The sequence below is a fragment of the Nerophis lumbriciformis genome, linkage group LG14 (genome assembly GCF_033978685.3).
Source record: "Nerophis lumbriciformis linkage group LG14, RoL_Nlum_v2.1, whole genome shotgun sequence".
Taxonomy (NCBI): domain Eukaryota; kingdom Metazoa; phylum Chordata; class Actinopteri; order Syngnathiformes; family Syngnathidae; genus Nerophis; species Nerophis lumbriciformis.
Window position 1 is genome coordinate 27,443,519 of NC_084561.2, and position 20,048 is coordinate 27,463,566.

The window sequence follows — 20,048 nt, forward strand, 5'->3', positions numbered from 1 at the left end:
TTTTACTAATGATTTCCAATGTTGCAAACATGTGTAGAATAAATATTAAAATACAACATTTCTGTCAACGAAGATTTGCGTCAGGCTTTGATAGTAGGCTAATATAGCTAATATAGACACTTACATCATGTGTTGCCTTCATTATAACACATATAAAACTTTTAAAGTCATTTTGATAGTAGGCTAACATAACTAATATAGACTCTTACATCATGTGTTGTCTTCATTATAACACTTATATAAGACTTTTAATTTTTTGCGGCTCCAGACAGATTGGCTTTTTGTATTTTTGGTCCAATATCGTTCTTTCAACATTTCGGGTTGCCGACTCCTGCACGAGTGGTACACCTACCACAGTTTTAGATACTTGTCAGCATGTATCAGCTATATTTGCCGCATTTAATACTATATTGCCTTGTCTGTTCCTGGTAACACACATTGTACTTATTAGTTGAATTATATTTTATTATCAGGGCCAACATATCACAGCTGACCACCCATACAACACTGTAAATTAATCTTAAACTTCATTTATTCTTAAAATGGTTGATTTTACCAGACTCGTTACTTGATTGTGAAATACCTCCTGGCAAATGAAATTAATTTTTGTTAAAAAAATTAAATAAAATATGTACAAGACAGTATTAAAGCTTAGCTATCTTATTAATTATTGTTCAAAACAGTGCTTGTCTGCAATGGTCTTGTTTGAAACATATGGAAATACAAATACATATAACATTCAAATAACTAACTTAATTGTGCATGTACAATAATTTGGGACGCATAATAAAATGCGTTCTTCAATGCAAATAAAAAAACATTTTCTTAGCTATTGTTGGTCTGAATAAAAAAAGGGTACATCTACCAGAAAAAAAATTTATGTTTATATCTTTGAAAACCTACAAAAATCAGCAAGGCATCATAAGATAATATTTTACTATTTTTTACACCTTCTATTATTTTCTTATTATAAGCATCCATCCATCTAACTATCTATCTACATATCTGTGCTGTCAGATACTATTTTTTTTAAACCCGATTAATCATAATTTTGATTCTGGATTAATAGTATCGTTTAGTACGGTATCTTATTATACTTATTTTCTTATTGTATCCCATCTACTTGGTATATCCACTGTATCTATATATATATATATATATATATATATATATATATATATTAGTGTTGTTGAATTATTTTATTATTATTATTGTTATTATTATTATTATTATTATCAATAATTATTTTTTAAATCAGCTTAATCACACTCTTCAATGCGGATTCTTCATAATTAATCAATCACAGATTATCATTTGCGTGCATACTTTAAATTAATTAAAAAAAAACGCAGCAATATTTGGACTATGGTTAAGAGCATGTACAGTCAAAGTAAAATGCTTAACATATTGTTACTATAACAATCTACAAGGTTAATACAGTTGGCTTCTCTGTCTTTCCCTCCATGTATCTGCATTCTTTTGTATTTCAAGTTAGCATTACATGTATGTATTGTTGCATTTGAAACAATTGTATTGTTGATCATAGAGGTAAATTATTGTTATTAATCATTATCAATAGTGCTATTTCTATTGGTATTTGTATTGCTCCATTTGTAGTGTAATAATGCTCATTGTCATTTTTGTATTATTAATATTTATTTCACTAACTGCTTCTTTGCTATCACTTTTACCATCATATTTGTACATATCGTATATGCTGATGTTTTTCTGTTGTTGTCTCTCTGTCTTATCCCCCTCTTGTCCCTGCACTTTCCCCCCTCTGTCTTCCTTTTCTTCTCTTTTATATCCCCTCCAGCTCCGGCCCGGCTGCACCAAATAATTATATGAATCCATTTAATAAAGTCAAATACAAATAAGGCAACAAGAGAAGTATCCCACACTTCTCTATTGTAAAGTAAATTTGTACAGCAAATATGGGCATCTACATCAACAATATGATTTGCCTGAGTAGCTGGACAGGACAAAAAAATAAATAAATAAATAAACAAAGTAAAATGTATGATCAATCTGCATATATTGATTACCCATATGCCTACATTGATTATTTACGTGAGTTAACTCGTTATTTTTCTCTAATATATATATATATATATATATATTAGAGGTCGGGTGCAATGTGAGCTGGGCGGTAGCCGAAGGCAGGGCACTTGGCGGTCCGATCCTCGGCTACAGAAGCTAGCTCTTGGGACGTGGAACGTCACCTCGCTGGGGGGGAAGGAGCCTGAGCTAGTGCGCGAGGTAGAGAAGTTCCGGTTGGATATAGTCGAACTCACCTCGACGCACAGCAAGGGCTCTGGAACCAGTTCTCTCGAGAGGGGCTGGACTCTCTTCCACTCTGGCGTTGCCAGCAGTGAGAGGCGACGGGCTGGGGTGGCAATTCTTGTTGCCCCCCGGCTCAGAGCCTGCATGTTGGAGTTCAACCCGGTGGACGAGAGGGTAGCTTCCCTCCGCCTTCGGGTGGGGGGACGGGTCCTGACTGTTGTTTGCGCTTACGCGCCAAACAGCAGCTCAGAGTACCCACCCTTTTTGGATTCACTCGAGGGAGTACTTGAGAGTGCTCCCCCGGGTGATTCCCTCGTTCTACTGGGGGACTTCAACGCTCATATTGGCAACGACAGTGAAACCTGGAGAGGCGTGATTGGGAAGAATGGCCGCCCGGATCTGAACCCAAGTGGTGTTTTGTTATTGGACTTTTGTGCCCGTCACGGATTGTCCATAACGAACACCATGTTCAAGCATAAGGGTGTCCATATGTGCACTTGGCACCAGGACACCCTAGGCCGCAGTTCTATGATCGACTTTGTAGTTGTGTCATCGGATTTGCGGCCTCATGTTTTGGACACTCGGGTGAAGAGAGGGGCGGAGCTTTCTACCGATCACCACCTGGTGGTGAGTTGGCTGCGATGGTGGGGGAGGATGCCGGACAGACCTGGCAGGCCCAAACGCATTGTGAGGGTTTGCTGGGAACGTCTGGCAGAGTCTCCTGTCAGAGAGAGTTTCAATTCCCACCTCCGGAAGAACTTTGAACATGTCACGAGGGAGGTGCTGGACATTGAGTCCGAGTGGACCATGTTCCGCACCTCTATTGTCGAGGCGGCTGATTGGAGCTGTGGCCGCAAGGTAGTTGGTGCCTGTCGTGGCGGTAATCCTAGAACCCGTTGGTGGACACCGGCGGTGAGGGATGCCGTCAAGCTGAAGAAGGAGTCCTATCGGGTTCTTTTGGCTCATGGGACTCCTGAGGCAGCGGACAGGTACCGACAGGCCAAGCGGTGTGCGGCTTCAGCGGTCGCGGAGGCAAAAACTCGGACATGGGAGGAGTTCGGGGAAGCCATGGAAAACGACTTCCGGACGGCTTCGAAGCGATTCTGGACCACCATCCACCGCCTCAGGAAGGGGAAGCAGTGCACTACCAACACCGTGTATGGTGCGGATGGTGTTCTGCTGACCTCGACTGCGGAAGTTGTGGATCGGTGGAGGGAATACTTCGAAGACCTCCTCAATCCCACCAACACGTCTTCCTATGAGGAAGCAGTGCCTGAGGAATCTGTGGTGGGCTCTCCTATTTCTGGGGCTGAGGTTGCTGAGGTAGTTAAAAAGCTCCTCGGTGGCAAGGCCCCGGGGGTGGATGAGATCCGCCCGGAGTTCCTTAAGGCTCTGGATGCTGTAGGGCTGTCTTGGTTGACAAGACTCTGCAGCATCGCGTGGACATCGGGGGCAGTACCTCTGGATTGGCAGACCGGGGTGGTGGTTCCTCTCTTTAAAAAGGGGAACCGGAGGGTGTGTTCTAACTATCGTGGGATCACACTCCTCAGCCTTCCCGGTAAGGTCTATTCAGGTGTACTGGAGAGGAGGCTACGCCGGATAGTCGAACCTCGGATTCAGGAGGAACAGTGTGGTTTTCGTCCTGGTCGTGGAACTGTGGACCAGCTCTATACTCTCGGCAGGGTCCTTGAGGGTGCATGGGAGTTTGCCCAACCAGTCTACATGTGCTTTGTGGACTTGGAGAAGGCATTCGACCGTGTCCCTCGGGAAGTCCTGTGGGGAGTGCTCAGAGAGTATGGGGTTTCGGACTGTCTGATTGTGGCGGTCCGCTCCCTGTATGATCAGTGTCAGAGCTTGGTTCGCATTGCCGGCAGTAAGTCGGACACGTTTCTGGTGAGGGTTGGACTCCGCCAAGGCTGCCCTTTGTCACCGATTCTGTTCATAACTTTTATGGACAGAATTTCTAGGCGCAGTCAAGGCGTTGAGGGGATCCGGTTTGGTGGCTGCAGGATTAGGTCTCTGCTTTTTGCAGATGATTTGGTCCTGATGGCTTCATCTGGCCAGGATCTTCAGCTCTCACTGGATCGGTTCGCAGCTGAGTGTGAAGCGACTGGGATGAGAATCAGCACCTCCAAGTCCGAGTCCATGGTTCTCGCCCGGAAAAGGGTGGAATGCCATCTCCGGGTTGGGGAGGAGATCTTGCCCCAAGTGGAGGAGTTCAAGTACCTCGGAGTCTTGTTCACGAGTGAGGGAAGAGTGGATCGTGAGATCGACAGGCGGATCGGTGCGGCGTCTTCAGTAATGCGGACGCTGTATCGATCCATTGTGGTGAAGAAGGAGCTGAGCCGGAAGGCAAAGCTCTCAATTTACCGGTCGATCTACGTTCCCATCCTCACCTATGGTCATGAGCTTTGGGTTATGACCGAAAGGACAAGATCACGGGTACAAGCGGCCGAAATGAGTTTCCTCCGCCGGGTGGCGGGGCTCTCCCTTAGAGATAGGGTGAGAAGCTCTGTCATCCGGGGGGAGCTCAAAGTAAAGCCGCTGCTCCTCCGCATCGAGAGGAGCCAGATGAGGTGGTTCGGGCATCTGGTCAGGATGCCACCCGAGCGCCTCCCTAAGGAGGTGTTTAGGGCATGTCCGACCGGTAGGAGGCCACGAGGAAGACCCAGGACACGTTGGGAAGACTATGTCTCCCGGCTGGCCTGGGAACGCCTCGGGATCCCCCGGGAGGAGCTGGACGAAGTGGCTGGGGAGAGGGAAGTCTGGGCTTCCCTGCTTAGGCTGCTGCCCCCGCGACCCGACCTCGGATAAGCGGAAGAAGATGGATGGATGGATGGATATATATATATATATATATATATACCTGTATATATATATATATAGTTGCATATATATATATATATATGGTAACTCGTTATTATGGGGAACCTATTCACCATTAATTAGTTTCTTATTAACATGCAAATTAGTAACATATTGGCTCTTAATTAGTCATTATTAAGTACTTATTAATGCCTTATTCTGCATAGCCTTATTATACAACCAGTAAGCCATTAACTAAGAGTCTTCCCTCAATAACCTCAGAATTATTGCTTATTAGTAACCCTAACCCTTATTACCATATATATATATATAATGTATATATATATATATATATATATATATATATATATATATATATATATATATACACGTGAAGTGCATTTATCTTGCCTGGGGGAGCCTTCAAATACCTTCATTTGAAAAGCAGTGTTTTAAAGACAATAACGATACTGCTGTAATGTTATTATTCAGTTCGATTTGTTGCCAGCAGTTATTGTAAAGGTGTGGCTTGTCTCCAGTCTTTACAAGTTGAGACAACTTCCAAGGTGGGCAGGGTGCTTTAAGATTCAGCGCTTAAATAGACTTTTTCTCGCAGGTGGGCTCCCCTAAATATTTGCTCAAGGAGCTGCGGCCAGGACTTGGAAACATTGTGGCTCTCTTGTTTTTAGAAGGCGCATCAGATAGCAGCTGAGAGGGGCTTAACATTTCAAACGTCTGGCGGTAGGCTGCAAAGTTTCCACCCTGAAACGCTCTTCCAGTTGCAGGTCGGGTCAGCAGACACAGGGCTGGGTGCTCACTTGGAGTCCAGCATCGTGCGTAAGGATCACACTATCACTAGGGGGGACAGGATTTTTTTTAATTGAAATCATCTCTGGTCCAAAAGTAGCTCTGTTGTGCAAGAAACGATTTTTTTCTGCTATATGAAGAATTCTGTTATTTGACAATGTTTTACTGGTAGGTTCACAAAGTCTTGTGCATAAAAAGTTTCATGTTAAAAACAAGTAAGTCATTGTTGTACTGTGCTTGTCATAGATGTCCACTCAGTTGGAAAGAAGCCTGCAGCTGGAAACTTCACACAAACTTGATGCGGCCAAATCTGAGGAGTTTTCTGGCGTGACGACGACTGATGGATGCTCGGACGTGCGCGGCAGTCCGGTGCTGACCTCCGGGCGCGGTGGAGAGGATAAACCCTCGCATCAGGAGAAGCCCCTCAAGATGACCCGGAGTCCTAAATGCGCCCGCTGCCGGAACCACGGCGTGGTTTCGTGCTTGAAAGGCCACAAACGTTTGTGCCGCTGGAGGGACTGCGGCTGTGCCTGCTGCCAGCTGGTGGTGCAGCGGCAGCGCGTCATGGCTGCACAGGTCGCGCTGAGGCGGCAGCAGGCTGCGGAGGTCAGGGGGGCGATGTCATGTCAGGTCAGTGATCCCTTGGAGCCCTTATTAGAAAAAATGACTTGCAGTGAACTAATCATCATTTTGAGCTACATGCACACACACAACAATATCCTGTTATATGAAACAAACAGCATTGTTATGCTAAACACAAATGTCCACTGCAGAGGACACTGGTCCTCAGAAACATAGAGGTCAATGTGATTTTCATACAAAACAACATAGATATTGAAGGTATTTATTGAACAAATATGTTAATTATTGTTGATAGAGTAAATGACTGCATTATTATGTTATTAGAACACACACTACTAAACATACTGTTCCTGATGTGTCAATCAAATCTGTGCATTATAATATATGTATTGGCAGTGATTTTGATACCTAGTTGTGTGCGAGTGTAGAATATAGATACAGTATAAATATTTTAATTTATGTTTTTCAATCAATAGCTGCTACGTATATGATTACAATATGTAACAAGTATATCCTGTATAAAACTCATATAAACGGTATCATCATTACTGATTAAATTCATTGATTTGTATTGTAATAAACATTTTCATTGTAAATCCACAAAGACTTAATTCAGAGTTATTTGGACACTATTAACATTTGTAGTTTTGTGTTTTGTTATGTAAGAACATACCATATTCATTAAGTGGTATTAAAGGGAGAATAACTATTCTTGGTGTACTACCACCTTATAAAGTCCATACTAAGCAAAGCATATTGAGATCGTAATTCATACAACAACTTCTTTACTTAGTACTAATAAGCAATAATTCTGAGGTTATTGAGGGAAGACTCTTAATTAATGGCTTACTGGTTGTATAATAAGGCCATGCAGAATAAGGCATTAATAAGTACTTAATAATGACTAATTAAGAACCAATATGTTACTAATTTGCATGTTAATAAGCAACTAATTAATGCTGAATAGGTGTACCTTAAAATAAAGTGTTACCAAAATTAATTAGCTAATAATTGCATTACTTTCACAGTAATATTTACAGTAATTTTCCATACCTGCAGAACTGTGATTTTACAGTTAATTACATGTTAATGTTACAACTAAATGTTGTAACATCATTGTTGCAATTTTATAGTTAATTACAATGAAAATACATCTGTATGGTGTACTTTTACATGTGTCATTTTACTGGCAATTGCTCTCTACTGTACACGAGAGCTGCTGCAACGTAGTCTAAGGCAGTGGTTCTCAAATGGGGGTACGCGTACCCCTGGGGGTACTTGAAGGTATGCCAAGGGGTACGTGAGATTTTTTTTAAATGTCTGTCAAAAAGAACTGTGAAAAGAAATGCAACAATGCAATATTCAGTGTTGACAGCTAGATTTTTTGTGGACATGTTCTATAAATATTGATGTTAAAGATTTCTTTTTTTGTGAAGAAATGTTTAGAATTAAGTTCATGAATCCAGACGGATCTCTATTACAACCCCCAAAGAGGCCACTTTAAGTTGATGATTACTTCTGTGTGTAGATATCTTTATTTATAATTGAATCACTTGTTTATTTTTCAACAAGTTTTTAGTTATTTTTATGTCTTTTTTTCCAAATAGTTCCAGATAGACCACAACAAATGAGCAATATTTTACACTGTTTATACAATTTAATAAATCAGAAACTGATGACATAGTGCTGTATTTTACTTCTTTATCTCTTTTTTTCAACCAAAAATGCTTTGCTCTGATTAGGGGGTACTTGAATTAAAAAAATGTTCACAGGGGGTACATCACTGAAAAAAGGTTGAGAACCACTGGTCTAAGGAACCCCTTAAGAGACAAAGCAGTGTGAACTTAAGAGTAATCTGTTGTACTGTGATATTACTATGATTGCACTTTTTTAACCGTGAAATACTGTGGTTATTTGCTGTGACATATACGAGTATTGTAATGTTTAAAGTAATTTGTTGTAATGCTACAATGCATTTTGATTAGTTAAATGTTGTGACATCCTGGTAAATTACAAAATAGATCACTTGAATCGGGGTTTCTTTTTATATTTGCCAGGAGGGTTATTTTTCTTTTTTTTTTGTCTAATGTTTTTGTTGTATATTAGTTGTATAACGTTTATTGTATAATTCTTATACATTATAAAACAGTAATTTTTTTGTAAGTTTGTCATTTCAACTGAAGAGACCATGAGCATGAGTTTGATCAAGTAACTGCTTTTTAACATGCATAATCAGGCATATTGTTTATTTTGTTATTTGCAAATAAGCTTTACAGTTTATAACATAACTTACACTATTCCTATATGCAAGGAACCTAACTTAGGCCCCAGTTACAATATGTGAATTCCATTTCAGTATCAGTGACTGTAATATTACGTCTGTGCTTGTGTCGCTCAGGGTAAGAGGAGCCCCAAGTGTGCGTCTCAAATGCAGAGAACGCCGTTTCCTCGCTTGACTGCTGAGGCGGAAGAGGAACACATGCTGCAGACCAAGAGCCTCCTGCAGGGTAAAGTTGAATCCAAACCACCTCTCTCATTTGTGTAGGAGTTCAAATTAAGGCTGTTGCCATGGTGATTAAAAAAAAAATACCAAGATGTACAGTAAAGAGTATCAAGGGATGCATTTGTACTCCCAGACCGCAGACGTTTAAAGGCCTACTGAAATATGTTCTTATTTAAACGGGGATAGCAGGTCCATTCTATGTGTCATACTTGATCATTTTGCGATATTGCCATATTTTTGCTGAAAGGATTTAGTAGAGAACATCGACGATAAAGTTCGCAACTTTTGGTCGCTGATAAAAAAGCCTTGCCTGTACCGGAAGTAGTAGACGATATGCACGTGACGTCACAGGTTGTGGAGCTCCTCACATCTGCACTTTATTTACAATTATGGCCACCAGCAGCGACAGCGATTCGGACCGAGAAAGCGACAATTTCCCCATTAATTTGAGCGAGGATGAAAGATTCTTGGATGAGGAAAGTGAGAGTGAAGGACTAGAGGGCAGTGGGAGCGATTCAGATGGGAAGATGCTGTGAGAGGCGGGTGGGACCTGATATTCAGCTGGGAATGACTAAAACAGTAAATAAACACAAGACATATATATACTCTATTAGCCACAACACAACAAGGCTTATATTTAATATGCCACAAATGAATCCCGCATAACAAACACCTCCCCCCTCTCGTCCATATAACCCGCCAATACAACTCAAACACCTGCACAACCCACTCAATCCCACAGCCCAAAGTACCGTTCACCTCCCCAAAGTTCATACAGCACATATATTTCCCCAAAGTTACGTACGTGACATGCACATAGCGGCACGCACGTACAGGCAAGCGATCAAATGTTTGGAAGCCGCAGCTGCATGCGTACTCACGGTACCGCGTCTGCTCATCCAACTCAAAGTCCTCCTGGTAAGAGTCTCTGTCGTCCCAGTTCTCCACAGGCCAATGGTAAAGCTAACCCGGCCGTATTGGCATGTGTTGCAATGTTAAGATTTCATCATTGATATATAAACTATCAGACTGCGTGGTCGGTAGTAGTGGGTTTCAGTAGGTCTTTAAGCATAACTGCACATCACTAAACCACTTCTAACAAAGGCCAGGTCCACGCAGGAACACTTGAAGGTGTGTTTGTTTTTTGGCGGGCTGAATGAAATAACATCCACACTTGTGTCAGATCATTTAAAAAGTCATCAGTGTATTACATGTGTATATACTACACATACAAATATGTGAACAGACGCAAGCACAAGCTTAATGCACAGGCTTACCCGGGCTAACACATTTAGAGAGAGGTTTGTGTGTGTGTAAGTGTGTGTGTGCGCGTTCCATTAAGTTGTAGTTTACATTATGTCGGTCCAGGAAGAGAGCGGGTTACAGCTGGTGGAACGGTCATCCGGAGTTTTTTTTTATTAAACTCGCCGCGAGGCCCTGGATATGTGAGACACGGTCGAGAAGGAAAAATAGCTTGTAAAATGCCAATATAATAAATGACAGGGTGCTTTATGTGAAATTTAATCGTCTTAATCGCCTTACCAAACTTGCCTATATGTGGCTTCAGCAGTGTTGGGTTAGTTACTGCAAAGCAGTAACTAGTTACAGTTACTAGTTACTTCATTTCAAAAGTAACTCAGTTACTAACTCAGTTACTCACACCAAAAAGTAATGCGTTACTGTGAAAAGTAACTATTTAGTTACTTTTTTTTTTTTTCTTCTTCTTTTTTTTTTAAAGCTCCCATTAATGCCCTTTTAGCCTTCATTTCAGTACTGTTATTGCACTGGAGAATAATACAATCTGTTGATCAACTTGACATGCATTTGCATCACTGAACTCTGCTAAGCAATGTGCTCTACATACAACACACAAAGACAAAGATATGTTACAAAGGCCAATTTGTTTCTGGCCAGAACAAATTGACAAAACTATTTTAAATAGCTGCAACATAACGTACATAAGTAACAAACAGCATAATAACAGCATAGATATAAACCAAGAAAGGCACACACTACATACACAAAGCCTAACCAGGCATTTTCTTTACTGAGCAAAACTCTTTATTGTCGGCCATAAACACATCACCAAAACATTAGTAAAAAAAATGATATCTAGCAAAAGTGGTCATTTTCTGCAGTACAAACCAGACCAAAAGCTACTTTGTTATATCAACAGCAGCCACTCGCTCTTTCTCACGTGTGCCAACACTTGCACATATGGCACTTAGCCAGTGAAGCGTTTACAGCCACACAAAAAGTCGGACAACTCCAACACCACACATAAAGTGTAATTCCAGGTCGTTACACTATGATTTACCAATCAAATGTGTGCTTATTCTAGTGTCATTTATTAGGAATCTTAATTTATAAATATTAATCATTAAATGCTGTTAGTATATTAAATAAATACTAATAAAAATATATTTTTTACAAACAGGAAGTTGCAGGAATGTACACATGATCCCCTGCTTACATCTCATTGTGCAACATGTGAATGTTTTAATGGGAACTAAATGAAAGGGGTACAAACTATTTCCAAAGCAGGACCTCCACCCAGACAAACAATACAAGTACACAGTTCATGAAAAACAATATTTGTTGTTATTGTCATTGTAAGTGGGCCTAAACACTTATATTAGAAATGGAAATGACTGCTGTCATTTGATTATAATAATAAGAGAATGTTGTCTGTGTATCTGTGTTGGCCCTGTGATGAGGAGGGGACTTGTCCAGGGTGTACCCTGCCTTCCGCCCGAATGCAGCTGAGATAGGCTCCTGCGACCCCGAAAGAGACAAGCGGTAGAAAATGGATGGATGGATGGAGATTGAACTTGTTATTTAGTCAGGTTTGGGACAGGTGTGCTGCTGGTGTAGCCACAGTGTGCACGTCTAAAGTTGCTCACATGGGCTCCACTCAATGTTCAGGGAGTTTTTGCGTTTGCTCACACACATCAACAATTAGAGGGAACATTGATTGACAGAGTGTGTACCTTCAGCGGTGAATGATGACGAGCAGAGGCAGAGTTAATCCTTACGTGGTGGTGGTGGAGGTGAAGTGGCATCAGAGTCTATGTCTCTCTTTACTAGCTTCGTCGAAGCATGTTGCTTCTGTAGCTTGTTTCAGCAGATTTGAATTGCTGTTTTGGGCAGTAGATGGGATCTTTGATCCAAAGCACAATTTACATTTAACTAAAATGTTCTTTTCTTTGTGCTCGACAAAAGAAAAGTAGTGAAAATATCTCCATGTTAGCAAACTCGACTTCTGGCTCCGCCATGATCAGACACGCCCCCCTCCTCTCCCTCCCTCTCCTCCCTCCCCACACTCACACGCACACAGAGCGCATGTCTCTCTCTCTTCTCCGGCTTGTGACACAAGAAGAATCAGAACGATGACACAGCAGCGCTCCGATAAAACCCACTTTATACTACATAAAAAGTAACGTAAAATAACGCAGTAACGCATCATGTAGTAACGGTAACTGAGTTACTGAATATAAAAAATAACGCGTTAGATTACTAGTTACCGCCGAAACTAACTTTGTAACGCGTTAGTCCCAACACTGGGCTTCAGTACCCATCCATGACAGATAAAATATCAAATAGGGCATAGTCCACTCTTTATGCATTGAAAATAAATTACTAAACAATTTGTTTATCATGTCGTCTTAATAATCCAAAACAAACCAACAAGAGAAATAGTATTAAAATTGTTTCACACAGATAAAAAAGGGGAAAAAAAATGCCTCACTGGTAGGGGTGATCGGCTTTGTGTGTATTACGTTTTATGCAAAGCAGGGGTACCCAAACTATGGCCCACGTTAGTGTCTACAATCCGGGCTGCTGAACATCTCAGAGATTGTATTTGCCGACAATAAGTTTGAACTATGTGCAATGTTATCAAGATGTATTCCAGTACTGTCAACCATCCACTGTCACACTTATACCTAGTCAAAGTGCATAGAATCATGACATAGGCACCATTCAAACATGCAAAACCACCCATGGTTTGATTAATCAAAAACCCACTCAGAAAATGACATTGAGTACAAAACCACAAAACTTCCCCACTGAATTATGTGGATAATATAAAACATGTCTACACACCACACACAATTCAAAATTACACCCATTTTAATTCCATTACAAGGCTTGATGGGTAATATGCACAACACTCTCCACACTCCCACATGTTTAACTCATTTTAGCTGCCTGATATTTCTGATTGATTACAAAACTTTCAGGTTGGCAGGGAAGTAAACAAGATAGGAGTGGTTAATTTACTCTTAATACTCAATGTTTTATCGTTTATACTTCATATTGTAGTGATGGTGTGTGTCAATGGGTTGTTGTTCAGTCTCTTAACTGAAGCTTGTTGTAATTAATGCTTTAACAAACTGACGTGTCTCTGATCGTTTCTGATGATATTGTAAATCCTACATCTTTTTATGCAAAACAATCTTTGTTGCTGTCATATTTTACACACATATATACTAACCCCGTTTCCATATGAGTTGGGTAATTGTGTTAGATGTAAATATAAACGGAATACAATGATTTGCAAATCATTTTCAACCCATATTCAGTTGAATATGCTACAAAGACAACATATTTGATGTTCAAACTGATAAACATTTTTTTTTTGCAAATAATCATTAACTTTAGAATTTGATGCCAGCAACACGTGACAAAGAAGTTGGGAAAGGTGGCAATAAATACTGCTAAAGTTGAGGAATGCTCATCAAACACTTATTTGGAACATCCCACAGGTGTGCAGGCAAATTGGGAACAGGTGGGTGCCATGATTGGGTATAAAAGTAGATTCCATGAAATGCTCAGTCATTCACAAACAAGGATGGGGCGAGGGTCACCACTTTGTCAACAAATGCGTGAGCAAATTGTTGAACAGTTTAAGAAAAACCTTTCTCAACCAGCTATTGCAAGGAATTTAGGGATTTCACCATCTACGGTCCGTAATATCATCAAAGGGTTTAGAGAATCTGGAGAAATCACTGCACATAAGCAGCTAAGCCCGTGACCTTCGATCCCTCAAGCTGTACTGCATCAACAAGCGACATCAGTGTGTAAAGGATATCACCACATGGGCTCAGGAACACTTCAGAAACCCACTATCAGTAACTACAGTTGGTCGCTATCTGTAAGCTATCTGTAAGTGCAAGTTAAAACTCTCCTATGCAAGGCGGAAACCGTTTATCAACAACACCCAGAAACGCAGTCGGCTTCGCTGGGCCTGAGTTCATCTAAAATGGACTGATACAAAGTGGAAAAGTGTTCTGTGGTCTGACGAGTCCACATTTCAAATTGTTTTTGGAAACTGTGGACGTCGTGTCCTCCGGACCAAAGAGGAAAAGAACCATCCGGATTGTTATAGGCGCAAAGTTGAAAAGCCAGCATGTGTGATGGTATGGGCGTGTATTAGTGCCCAAGACATGGGTAACTTACACATCTGTGAAGGCGCCATTCATGCTAAAAGGTACATTCAGGTTTTGGAGCAACATATGTTGCCATCCAAGCAACGTTACCATGGACGCCCCTGCTTATTTCAGCAAGACAATGCCAAGCCACGTGTTACATCAACGTGGCTTCATAGTGAAAGAGTGCGGGTACTAGACTGGCCTGCCTGTAGTCCAGACCTGTCTCCCATTGAAAATGTGTGGCGCATTATGAAGCCTAAAATACGACAGCGGAGGCCCCCGGACTGTTGAACAACTTAAGCTGTACATCAAGCAAGAATGGGAAAGAATTCCATCTGAGAAGCTTAAAAAATGTGTCTCCTCAGTTCCCAAACGTTTACTGAGTGTTGTTAAAAGGAAAGGCCATGTAACACAGTGGTGAACATGCCCTTTCCCAACTACTTTGGGACGTGTTGCAGCCATGAAATTCTAAGTTAATTATTATTTGCAAAAAAAAAAAAAAGTTTATCAGTTTGAACATCAAATATGTTGTCTTTGTAGCATATTCAACTGAATATGGGTTGAAAATGATTTGCAAATCATTGTATTCCGTTTATATTTACATCTAACACAATTTCCCAACTCATATGGAAACGAGGTTTGTATATATACAGTACAAGCCAAAGGTGTGGACACACCTTCTCGTTTCAATGTGTTTTCATTATTTTCATGACTATTTACATTGTAGATTGTCACTGGAGGCATCTGTGTAGTAAAAACCATTTCAGGTGACTACCTCTTTAATCTCATCGAGAGAATGCCAAGAGTGTGCAAAGCAGTAATCAGAGCAAAGGGTGGCTATTTTCAAAAAACTAAAATATAAAACATGTTTGCAGTTATTTCACTTTTTTTTGTTAAGTACATAACTCCACATGTGTTCATTCATAGTTTGGATGCCTTCAGTGACAATCTACAATGTAAATATTCATGAAAATAAAGAAGACACATTGAATGAGAAGGTACGTGTGTCCAAACTTTTGGCCTGTCCTATACATATGTACTTTGATTCCTAAGAAACAGCATTTGTTGAAGAACTGGGAATGACGTGTATGCTATGGCGCAGTTACGTACATTGTGTAAGCTGGTTACGTAGGAGTTGATGAAAATAAAACTTTAGTAGAACCACCCTGATGCCAGAAAAAGGATAAGAACCCCTACCAAAAGATTGCAATTATGTTTTAATCAGCGCTGTGCTGTGTGGCAAAAAAAAACGTTTTTGTGTCTGTGTGCGTGTGTGTGTGTGTGTGTGTGTGTGTGTGTGTGTGTGTGTGTGTGTGTGTGTGTGTGTGTATTGGCGATTTTCCCCGAAAATAAAGATTTATCACAGGTTGTAGGCCTGCTGTATTTTTACATGTTTATCATGTTTGCCAACCTTCCCTCTTCAATTTGGCGTTAAATTCACATACAGACTTTAATCATTGTGATCGCTGTTCTCGTTTGAAAGCACCTGTTTAAAAGTGATCAGCGTACAAACGCACTCTCACAGTGGAGCAAATTATGGACTAAAAAATTACGAAAGAAAAAGTTTTTTCCTTGAAGTTATAACTACAAGTGACCATAACTTTCCCTTAGACAGTTCTGAAGTTAGTGTAGTGATTGACTTGATTAAGATGCTTTATCTAGTTAGATTACATTATTAATTACGATGCAACCCATTTATATATATTTTGGTGAATATATAAATGGTTTGGTGAAGAATAATGATGTTTGTCGCATTTTAAAGACATATCGGTCGGCTGGACGTGACCTAATCATTTGAACTGCAGTTGCTCTCACTACGCAATCAGGACCGGAAGACCTGATTGGTCCACGCATGCGTGAAAACTACGTAACTTCCTGTCAACTTGCTTTACGATAGTTATATTTTTGTAATCTTTATTTCAATACACAATGTCATGTAAACGATTACATACAAAACAACAAAACATTATATTGTATATTGTAGCGTCCCGGAAGAGTTAGTGCTGCAAGGGGTTCTGGGTATTTGTTCTGTTGTGTTTATGTTGTGTTACGGTGCGGATGTTCTCCCGAAATGTGTTTATCATTTTTGTTTGGTGTGGGTTCACAGTGTGGCGCATATTTGTAACAGTGTTAAAGTTGTTTATACGGCCACCCTCAGTGTGACCTGTATGGCTGTTGATCAAGTATGCCTTCCATTCACGTGTGAGTGTGTCAAAAGCCGTAGATATTATGTGACTGGGCCGGCACGCAAAGGCAGTGCCTTTAAGGTTTATTGGCGCTCTGTACTTTTTCCTACGTCCGTGTACACAGCGGCGTTTTAAAAAGTCATACATTTTACAGATAATTTCTGATATTACATTTTAAAGCATTTATCGGCCGATAATATCGGCAGTCCGATATTATCGGACATCCCTATTTAAAACCGTACGGATCCGTACAGACGTTTGAATGGGATAAACGTGATTGCAGTTGCATGGGATGCATAACTGATTTCAATCCACGTAAAAAATAAACGTGTCGGATGATGATGAATTGTGCTGTTCACATTGACATGAAACCATCAGATGTATGTCACAGATGGCCAAAAAAACAGAATTGACTTGCATTGTGAACATGGTCCAAAACTTCTTTTCGGGGCCTCGCTTTAGGTTAAGGTGCCCTGGCAACAAACACACCAAAACTATAAAAGAAGAAAGACCAAATGTGGATAATGTCTGTCATCTTAGGCTACACACCAAAGACAAGAAGAAACTTGACTCTTTTAGTCTGGATTATTGACAAAGTAGAATTAATTCTGCAAGTCACATTCGATTAGGAGACAGACACAAGAAAATATCAGGAGAATGTTGACGGTGAGTCGTTCCTGTTCTTGTGGTTATGTGACGCTGACCATTAAAGTTAAAGTTAAGTTAAAGTAGCACCACTAGATGTGGTGAAATTACCCTCTGCATTTGACCATCTCCTTGTTCCACCCACTGGGAGGTGAGGGGAGCAGTGAGCAGCAGCGGTGGGATCATTTGGTGATCCAACCCCCAATTCCAACCCTTGATGGTGAGTGCCAAGCAGGGAGGTAATGGGTCCCATTTTTATAGTCTTTGGTATGACTCGACCAACCGATCTCAGGGCAGACACTCTAACCTTCACCTTAACCCGCGATGTCTTCGATCTTGAAAAGTTTGCTTGTACACGTGACAACAATTTGGTGGTATCACCAGATTGTTACATTCTGATACCTGCTCTCATGAAATACCGTTGTAGGGCATCTAGAACACTTCACAACTCTGACCTAAAATTGTTCAAAGCACATAAAAATGTATCCTGAGAATGTGTTTTGTGCAGGGCTGAGACCACCAGAGGATGACACTTCCTGTCACTCACAGCACACTTGGCATGACCACACCCACTTCACATGTCCCTCCATCAGCGCCCGTATGAGAAAGAGACGAGCTTTCGCCGACAAGGAGCTCGAGAACGTGATGCTGCAGCGAGAGATCCATCATAGAGAACTCCAGAATGACATTTCTTTGTCCTACTCCACCTTCCTTCCCAGGCTTCATCCACTGCTTACACCCGTCACTCCGAGCTTGCATTCGTTCAACAAAGCCACCTCATCTGCAGGATCAGGCAGCCATGTGTGTGAACGATTTAAGCCTCTGCATGACTGTGATTTCCACTTCTATCAGTGCTTCCATTTTAAGAGCACAGAAACCGACTGTGGCGACTTCCAGATCTACAAAAGCTCAGGTCAAAGTAGGGATACGAATGCCTGGAATAGCTGTGAGAAGAAAGAGCCATCAGAGCTGATGGCTTCGCCTTCACTACTCAGTCTCAAACACCATGGCAGGACTTTGTCGGGTCGTGACCTTGTCAAAGCTCAGTCAAAACCAGCAGAAATTCAAGACTCAAATGTCACATGCTCTATTTTTGTATCAGATCAGAAGATCCTGGACTTGCCAAATGTCAGAGCCTTCAGCAGGACCTTTGATCCGTTAGCGCTGACAGCTAGAGGCTGGTGTGCCGGCACTCCTGCCACCCTGGCACTTCCCCGTGAAGACTCTGTGAAGAGCCCTCATGGCAACTCAGCCAGGACTCCAGCTGTGAAGCCACTACCTTTCTCCGTTGAGGCTCTGCTGAGAGCCTGACAAGCCAAAGTGCTGGGATTTGTTTATGTGCAGAGTTCACTTTGACATATGGACTATACAAACAAAAATGCTAACATGTATTTCACTGACCAGCTCTGGTTTCCATTAACACGAGAACGGCACACAGTAGAGTCCAGACCAGGAAGATAAACTAATCCTTATTGGAATCAGAGTTAAATTTTATTCCATGAGAACTTACCTCCTACTTATGCCTTGAAGAAGCATGCATTATTCACCGATTTGATGAAAATGTCAAAACCACATTACTCAGAGTGAAAGATTTATACCAATATGTAATAAAGGGTTGTCCTTGGCCCATGTCGCAACCCTCCAATAGTCTTGTGAAAACCAAAGGTACTTTGCAATGATGGTACATGGAAACCTGTGTTATGCTTAGGAATGGGTACCAAATTTGGTACTTTTAAAGGCATCAATCGAATCCCGTAAACTGTACGTAAAATCAAATGTTGCCATATTTCAATACCTTTGTTCTCCTTCACGTCACGTCTGGATGCAGACTCAACACCCGCTCAAACACTTGGCGAGTTAACAATTACTCAAACAACACTCAGAGTTTTGCCTCTTGGTATCTTTTTCATGTCAACAAAGCAAGTATGCCTGATAGAAAATGCTCAAACAAAGTAATGCTCTGTATACATGCGACTATTTAGCATTAGCAATTTTACATGCGATTACTCCAAATTTGATAATGAAATCTACAACTAAGATGCCTATTACAATCAAACAGCAAGTGTGTAATAAATACATTACAAACACTTCAATGGGCGCAATAAGACTAGACTGGCGCATTCGTGACAAAGACTACGTCCTAGTTAGGCAACATACCGTAGTCTAACCACTGCTGCCATCTAATGTCTTGGAATTGTAACTGCATACAAAGTATACTATAAAATACCTGTAAATGAGACTCAGAAATGTATTTACAAGATATTACAATACAGTTATGATAATTACCTCATTTTTAAATGCTAAATAATAAAAAAAAGATTACACACACAAAAGTACCATAAAAGTACCTCTTGATGACCGTAAAATTATGTAAAATAGTAAGAACCACGTGTAGAGATAAATAATAAAAAACAAGTAAGACATATGAAGATTAATATAAAAAAAATAAAAATACATATATATATATATATACATATATATGTATATATATATATATACATATATATATATATATATATATATATATATATATATATATATATATATATATATATATATATATAGATAGATATATATATATTACAATGATATTGTAAAACACATTGCTCAGGTTTAGCCATTTCACCGTCATGTTTCATATTGTAAATGTCTATTCTTATGTCTCTTTGTTTTCAGAGTTTCAACGTACTGTAACATTTTGACCTATATGGAGCCATTAAATACATTGCAAATAAATGTACTGTTTGGACTTTCATTCATTATGCTTTCTTTCACCAATAATATGTGTTGTGTTGTGATACATTT

At 40.5% G+C, this 20,048-nt stretch overlaps 1 protein-coding gene across 1 annotated transcript; it reads left to right on the forward strand.

Moving 5' to 3' along the window:
* The first annotated feature begins 5,907 nt into the window (after positions 1 to 5,907).
* On the forward strand, positions 5,908 to 19,659 carry LOC133616438 (uncharacterized). Its single transcript, XM_061975682.2, has 4 exons — positions 5,908 to 6,063; positions 6,142 to 6,525; positions 8,876 to 8,984; positions 17,752 to 19,659. The coding sequence occupies exons 2-4, from the start codon at positions 6,142 to 6,144 to the stop codon at positions 18,552 to 18,554; spliced, it is 1,296 nt and encodes a 431-aa protein (XP_061831666.2). The 5' UTR covers positions 5,908 to 6,063; the 3' UTR covers positions 18,555 to 19,659.
* Positions 19,660 to 20,048: the final 389 nt, after the last annotated feature.

What these genes read in the sequence shown, in the direction of transcription:
- LOC133616438 (XM_061975682.2), top strand. Translation starts at nt 6,142, where the DNA reads ATGTCCACTCAGTTGGAAAGAAGCCTGCAGCTGGAAACTTCACACAAA. An exon ending in GGGGGGCGATGTCATGTCAG is followed by an intron (nt 6,526 to 8,875) that starts GTCAGTGATCCC and finishes TGTGTCGCTCAG; the next exon opens with GGTAAGAGGAGCCCCAAGTG. An exon ending in GACCAAGAGCCTCCTGCAGG is followed by an intron (nt 8,985 to 17,751) that starts GTAAAGTTGAAT and finishes TGTTTTGTGCAG; the next exon opens with GGCTGAGACCACCAGAGGAT.